General features: G+C 41.0%; 1 protein-coding gene across 1 annotated transcript; it reads right to left on the reverse strand.

Moving 5' to 3' along the window:
• Positions 1 to 3,538: 3,538 nt before the first annotated feature.
• Positions 3,539 to 7,056, reverse strand: LOC104453432. The gene is made up of 4 exons (XM_010067982.3): positions 6,707 to 7,056; positions 5,829 to 5,976; positions 4,794 to 5,125; positions 3,539 to 4,526 (listed from the first exon to the last, which is right to left on the reverse strand). Exons 2-4 carry the CDS (start codon positions 5,950 to 5,952, stop codon positions 3,714 to 3,716), a joined length of 1,269 nt encoding a protein of 422 aa, XP_010066284.2. The 5' UTR covers positions 5,953 to 5,976; positions 6,707 to 7,056; the 3' UTR covers positions 3,539 to 3,713.
• Between the last annotated feature and the right edge of the window lie 560 nt (positions 7,057 to 7,616).

Raw genomic sequence — 7,616 nt, forward strand, 5'->3', positions numbered from 1 at the left:
GGCTGATCAAACAAAGAGCGCAGGAGCTTTTAAGGTAATGTTTAAAAGAAGATTTAAAAAGGAATGTGCTTCGATTACTTATGGGAAGCAGAGAGATTGCGCTTTGGTATGGATGCGGTTCGTTGAAGGAAATCGAATCCTTGCAGATATCGACTCCCTTTCCGCTAATATTTATCAGTTTGTTCAGGCTTTGACTATAGTTGAAATCAATAGAGAGAAGTTTTTTTTTTTTTTCTTACTCTATTCCTATTCTACACTTACTCTCAAACTTTTGCTCTGTCTCTTATAGGGCGTGGGTGGGAGTCGAAACCCACTCCTGAAACTTACGCGTCCCCACCCTCATCCCCCTGAGAAGGTGGGGATTTAAACCCCTCACCTCCCTAAGAGGGAGAAGAGAAGTAATCTTGGATAATCCTACGTTTCTTGATTGGTCCTCAATTGCGTAAAACCCCCCTCCATGTCACTGTGGGCCGGGCCCATTCGATTGGACGACACGTGGCACCGCATGTCGTTCAGGGTCCCACCTTCTCTCTTTCCATTGAAGCTCTCATTAATTGAAGACCCCTCTCCCTCTCTTCACATATTTAAGTATCTGTTCATGTAGTGTTAGATGAGATGGGCATCAAATGGCATCCACCCAAATTTTAGGGTTCCTTTAACTTATTGTTTTTTTTTTTTAAACCGTGACATTTTTAGATAGGTCATATAGATAAAGAAGAAGTCCTATAAGTTCAAAAGTGTCTGTTTTTTTATTTGCATTTCGAACATACGTGGTTCTACAGATTCTAAGATATCGATATTTAAAATAACTTCAGACTTGTCCAAAGTGATTTAGGAGACATTTATATTTAAAAATAAGGGGATAAATATTTAACAATATATCTTGAATCATTTGTGGACCTTCATTAGCCATAAAAGCTAAGGCTTAATGATCGAATAACAAGGTATTGGAAAAATTATATGGTATCAAGCATGGACCAAGGCCATTTTTTATTTTATTTAAGACCAACCCACAAAGCAGCCCAAGAAAATTTAGACCCATTCTATTTTGGTCTGGACAAAAACTCTCTTCAAGTCCTGCCGGCTCCGCCTATTTACACCCCCGAGTGGTCCGGCATCCGATTCCAAGTGCCACACACTCAAAGGTTTCACTTGAAATTCAGGAGAATATTTTTATTTATTTATTTCACGAAAAGTCAATAATTGAAGAATATTTTCCTTAATATTCCAACGTTTATATGCTCAAATGAAAGAATTAACGATATAAATAGTTAAACATCAGGAGAAAACTTTTTCCAATTGCTGATATTTTGAGATTTCTCTCTTCTATCTCTATTTTGATTGTCTCTCTTCATCTACCGCAAAAACTTGATCCATTGGATTTAGTTTCGATACGCCAAAATCTAATTTGCCTTATAATATATTAAAAATTAATCACCAGAATATAAAATCCCATCGTGGTGAGATACGAAACCAACCCAATGAGTTTGGTTTAAATATTAACATGATTAGTTTCTAGCGTTCCACCTACTTTTTTAAGTGCGCATGAATTTATCATTAACTTCACAAGCTAAGTCCTCAAAAAATAAATTATTATGAGAAAGTCGTCGTCTCTAAACCCATTAAATCCATGACAAGAGGGAAATCTTACATGTTGAGAATTTCAAAATCTTCGGAGCTTGATCAAGTTATAAAACAGGACAAAGATTACACAGAAAAGCGTGAGATCTTTAGGTACAATCTTGTTCAATTTAATCTTTCAATGTTTTGTCGTGGTTGAATTGAATTGTCACATCAGGTACCAAACCAACCTGATTGGCTATAAGGACTAAATTGATTTCATTCAAGGAGCATAACCAAGTGACCCCAAAATAAAATTTAAAAAGCTACATTTAATATTGATGGACGGTACATGAATTATTTTTCTGAACAGAAAAGACAGAAAGCAAAAGGCAGCACGGCGTGCATAAATGAAATCATAATCTATCAATGATGAGAAAGTAATTTATAAATCTAGTACATAAAATAATTTGAATATCCATCTCGTATTCAGTGGACCCACAATACAGATTCAGTTTCGTATATAAAACTACAACCTAATATAATAAATTCTTATAAATAATTGTTGCATTTGGCAACCTCACAATTCCGCCATCTCCAATATTATTCCGGGGTATATAAAAGTATACGATTGAAACAATTCAAGGCAGTCGCAAGAGCAACACGCTATCCTTATTTTTAATAAAAAGATTTTCTCACATTAAATACATAATAAGCTACCCCAAATTCCAGATTGACAATTTCTTTGTAACACGAATATATAATTGGGACTCAGACATACCACATCTCCAATAAGAAAATCCACGAATTTTATGATGAAAAAATCAGCAATCATAAAAATCTAAACGCTAATAATCCTAAAATGGGAAGCCAAGTTTCAAATAGCGACCATTGCGGAAGAGCATAAATTACTACTAATTCGTTATAGGATTTAAAAAAGCAAGTAAATAGGGATACCAGTGCTAGTCGTGAAATTGATAAGGGCTTGGATATTAATTTCTTTTCATTGCCTCCTACAGAGTTACTTCATATTTTATTATGGATAAAATACGGATAGTAGATTTACAACATTGAATTTTTGTATTTGGCTTTAGCGCTTTTTCACTAAAAAAAATGTAATCAGTCATAAGGTTTTTTTTTTTTTTTTTTTTTTTTTTTAAAGTCAACTAAGGTGAAAAGTTAATTATATGATGATAATGTAAAAGGAAAATGAAAAATAAAAGAAAAATAAAAGAGAGCTTAAGTAATTCAATTGAAAATGAGAGTGGCCAAGAGGTAGAGCTGTTAAATAGTTGGATCGGATCATTAATGACCCAATCCACATTAACCCATGAAAAATAAAAGAAAAATAAAAGAGAGCTTAAGTAATTCAATTGAAAATGAGAGTGGCCAAGAGGTAGAGCTGTTAAATAGTTGGGTCGGATCATTAATGACCCAATCCACATTAACCCATTAACTCATTTGGCAAGAGGGGCCGACAGCAAGTGCCCAAGTGTGAATCAAAGTTGCGGGTGGTCGAGAATTTTGTGTCAATCCACATTGACCCATTACCTCTTCTGGCAAGAGGGGCCGACAGCAAGTGCCCAAGTGTGAACCAAAGGTTGCGGGTTGTCGAGAACTTTGTGTCAATTCAAACGAAAATGGGGGTGGCCGGGAGGCGAGGACAACAAGTGCCACAAGCGCCGGGCAAAGGTCGCCGGCAGCACCACCTGCGAACCTCCCGAGGGGCAAGCCGCACGTGCGAAGGCATCGGTCGTTTCTTTTTGGCGGGAGTCCACAAGGGGGAAACACCGGACAAAGACCCCTCACACGATTTGACCCATGAAAGTGGGTGGTTTAGGGTTTACTACGAGCACACGCGACATCACCTCCCCACACCCCCGTAACCTCGGCTGTACCCGAATTCCCTTTAAGAAACGAGAAAAGAGCTTGTCCCTTTCCGATATGGGACGGAGCAGCGTTTTGCAAGCGCCAAGCGTGTCCAAATCTCGACTTCGACGCGCTAACTCGAGCGTTTATTGTGTTTAAATCGTGTTCGGCTCAAATCCCTGTTGTTACAATGAAGTATACATATCTCACCCATGATCTTATCATGAGCGGCCTAGTATGGCGGCATCCGCCTTATCTGTGTTACTCTACCGTATCTGTTTCCTTCACGCCAGTTCATCCAACATGCTACTGATGCCATGGCTCTCGATCTGGGACTGCAGGGACGCGATGGACTCCTCCAGTTTGGAAGATTCCAGCTCGATCTGGCGTATGCGGTCTTGGGTCTCGACCACCTCTGCCTTTGCAACCGCCGCCGCCCGTTCTTTCTCTGCCAAATCTTCCAAATGATGTTTTAGTTTCTTCTTTGTAGTCTCGAAGACGAGATCACATTTGGCCTTCTCCACCTTTACACCGTCCTGCTGAGTGGTGAGCTCCCGATATTTCGAAAGACTTTCGACAACGTGGCGCAACCAATCGACCTTAATCTGCGAAGATTCCAAGTCCTTAAGGACTGCTGACATTTCCTGGAGCTTAGAATCCGGTAGCTGAGCAGTTGAGGAGGACCGGAGGTCATGAACCACGAGGCAGACGCACTCGAGGCAATAAGAACGCATGGCGATCGATTCCATGCGACAACTCTCTGCTATATCCCCATACTTGTCGAAAATGGCCCGCAAAGTAGAGGAGACACTTTCTTTGACATGGTACTTCCCGACGGAAACTCTAGAATCCAATGCAACCGAGTGGACCTCCTCCTGGCAGTTGTTTTCAGACGGATGGTCGGGATCAGAGATGCCAGAGCTCAGAGAATGGTCTTGCAATCCTATATGTTGAGTGCCTTCTTCGGCACCATTGACAGGAATGGACGAGACTGCCTCAGGGGATACGTGACGCTGATTGTTTTCCTTCTCTTTTGGCGGTTCCAATGATGTAATTTCAGTAACACTTGAACCTGACACTTTAACGGGACGATCTGGCTGTTGACAAAACAAGTTGGGGTTCATAGAGTAAGAAAACATAAATGCTAACAACACGAGTATGTGCATGACGAAAGGGAGGGGGCGATGGAATGGAAAGAGCATAGTCCCAACGAATTCAATTACGCTGGGGTTGAGTTTCAGTTTATAAAGAAATGGGACCTGTCATAAAAGAAGACAACAGCCATATGTATTGCATTGCAGACCTTAATCAATGTGCAATCGACGTCTACAGAACACGTATAGAGATAGAGAGAGACAGCTTACAGAGGGAACAAGAGCTGGTGTGGCATTTCCTGCATCTCTAGTGAGACGAGCGGTCCTGAGTTTCTCCTTGTTGAAAATGAAGTCCTCGGCATGAATTTCTCCGGAGACAGGCACAGATGATGACAAGGGGATTTCGCTCTCTAGTTCACGTTTTGGAGAAGTAGCCCGTTTTGGAGAAGTTAACTTCGAAATAGATGACCGAGCACTGGCTATGGGGACGGTATGGAGACTTGCCTTCTCAGGCGCATCTACTGGCTGCTTGTTGTTGAAACTCATCCCCCTAGTCGTTTTCTTTTTCGAACCCTGGTAACTGTCATTTCCGACATTGTATCCTGCAACAGATGAGGGCGAAATCTTTCGGGTCAATCAACCACTTGGATGCTCTGTAGTTGCAGCAGTTCCTAGACCGGCCAACGCAGTGAAACTAGGCTGTTTCACCGTCCTTTGATGATGACTAACGTGCGATGATCAGTCTAGATATTTATTGAGAGCATCGAATGCAAAACAAAAGATTAGCAAGTTCAACATGGTTAGTCGAAGGCGACTTCGATTCCCATTAACCAATAACCATTTCCTCTACAAAATATAAAACCCAGTGACAAACCAGAAGCCGATCGACACAGTAAATTTATCCCCGAACTTTGATGAAAGATATGTACACGAATAATCACCAAGCTTCAAAATAACTCAGCATTACCGCAGTCCGAAATTCAATTAGTCTGAGAACTAAATGTTCTACTTTTGTCACCACTTGAAACAGGGGAAATTTTCCAATAGTTCTCCAAGATATCCTTGCTATAATCACGAGTCACAACATCCTTTTTATCAGAAATTACATTCATCAAAGCCTTCACTCTACAAACCCCGACAAAAGAAAAGATCCGCCCGCCTCCATTGCCTCCGTCTGTTTTGGCGCAGGATGGGCGATGAAAGAACCATATCTTCGCATCTCTAGATTACAATTCATACTACTAAGAGAATAAATGTGTAACCACAATCAAGAATCGAAAGCGGATCGATGGTTCAAGAAAGAACCTGAAAAGCTTTTGCTCTTGCGGGCCTTCGATGTTGCGATCTTTATGTAGCACTCCTCCACGCATCTGTGGAAAGGATTTGACGCGTTCACGCAATCTGGGTGAACTCTTTCCCTCTCAGCCATCTATTCTCAGATGGCACTTTGTCGCTGCGCATACCCAGACACTCAATCAGCAGATGCAGCGTGAGCTCGGGAACGAAAAGAAACAGATGTACTTCAAGGACATGCAGGCCCTGGGTTTTAGTATCACCTTAAAATGCTCCCAAAATCAAGAAATAGAAGAAGAAAAAAAAAGGGAGGAAGTCACTAGCTATATGAATCATCAAATTTTCCATTGTCCTGCATTTCTTAGAAGTTCAAAATTTCATTTTGGAAAGTGCACGAATTGAACTTCATTCCCATCTATGTTGGAAAGCGTTGTATCAACTATCAAGGTCTCTCTCTCTCTCTCTCTCTCTCTCTCTCTCTCTCTCTCTCTCTCTCTCTCTCTCTCTCTAAATTGGCGTAAAACTTCTCCAGAATTTAAGGTAAAAACCGTTCCTTCGATGCACAAAAATACAAGATGGTCCTTTGAAAATGCTTTCGATGCTATCTATCATGACACAGGGGAACAAAAACTCGTTTCCCAATAAAACGTTAAGCATACAGAGAAATTCCCAATAAAACCGACACAATCACCCCCTCCGGAACGCTGACCCTCCCTGTTCTGTTCATGAACTTCAAGAATAACGGGAAAGAACCAAGAACCAGAGCACCAGACGAGACACCGCAAAACCACGATATACCCAAAAGAAAGAAAGAAACACCAATCGAAGATAAGCATCCAAGAAACGAAAAAAAGAGGAGCAGAGATGGCGTCTGAAGAACGAAACCTTACCAAGAACGAGAGGAGCTCCGAGTCCAACCCTCTGTTTCTTCCGGGTTCGTGAACAGAGCTTTCCTTTTTTCTTGCTTCTTTTTTGTGGGCGTCTAAACTCCACCCGTCTCTGTCGCGAGCTTCACGATTTGACCGACGCCTGCCATCGAATTTAAAGACCCTGGATCGTCAAGCCGTCATGTAAACGCGCGCGCGCGAGAAGTCGCGGCAGAATTTCCCCCCCGACTCCGAGGAAAAACCGAAAGCCACGGCTCCAGCGTTTTCCCACGAGAACAGGGGAAGAGGAGGAGAACTTTGGAAGTAGGTTTCGGTCCTTTCGCGCTGGAAGTGCTCGGTGAGGGGGACCAGCTGCCAACCGGAGCACGGGACGGAAGGAGTACTGCATGTCTTGCGATGATGGAACGTTTGCGGGCTCTGAGACGGTTCATGAATCCATCGAAAGATTGTCCATTCAAAAAAAAAAAAAAAAAGAAGAAAATTTAACACCACAAAAAAAAAAAAATCCCAAAAAAGTAGGTCCACTTCGATATCAACGCCTCGAATTATTTATCGCGTTTCCAAAAATCATAAATTCTGTGTGCTGCATGACTGCTTGACATCAACATCCCAATTTCTTTGCTTTTAAAATCTATAAATTTGTACTGTTGTGACATATAAAATCATGAATTTCCGTTATACCAGTACAAGTTTGGATGTGGGATATTGGAGGGAAGAATTTATAGGAATTTTTTGTTGATTTTCATAGATGGTAGTTTTGTTATATCAATATAAGTTTTAGTGTTCTAGTGATGAGAAAAAAAAAATTGGGCTATTGCCATCACAATAGGTACAACTTAGGGTTTTGGTAGTTTTTTTGAGAAAAAAAATGAATTTTTTGGGGGAAAATATAACGATTGCAGATCGGAAAAAA

Source organism: Eucalyptus grandis, chromosome 7, assembly GCF_016545825.1.
Source record: "Eucalyptus grandis isolate ANBG69807.140 chromosome 7, ASM1654582v1, whole genome shotgun sequence".
Classification (NCBI taxonomy): Eukaryota; Viridiplantae; Streptophyta; class Magnoliopsida; order Myrtales; family Myrtaceae; genus Eucalyptus; species Eucalyptus grandis.

What these genes read in the sequence shown, in the direction of transcription:
- LOC104453432 (XM_010067982.3), bottom strand. Translation starts at nt 5,952, where the DNA reads ATGGCTGAGAGGGAAAGAGTTCACCCAGATTGCGTGAACGCGTCAAAT. An exon ending in CAAGAGCAAAAGCTTTTCAG is followed by an intron (nt 5,126 to 5,828) that starts GTTCTTTCTTGA and finishes CATCTGTTGCAG; the next exon opens with GATACAATGTCGGAAATGAC. An exon ending in CACCAGCTCTTGTTCCCTCT is followed by an intron (nt 4,527 to 4,793) that starts GTAAGCTGTCTC and finishes TTTTGTCAACAG; the next exon opens with CCAGATCGTCCCGTTAAAGT.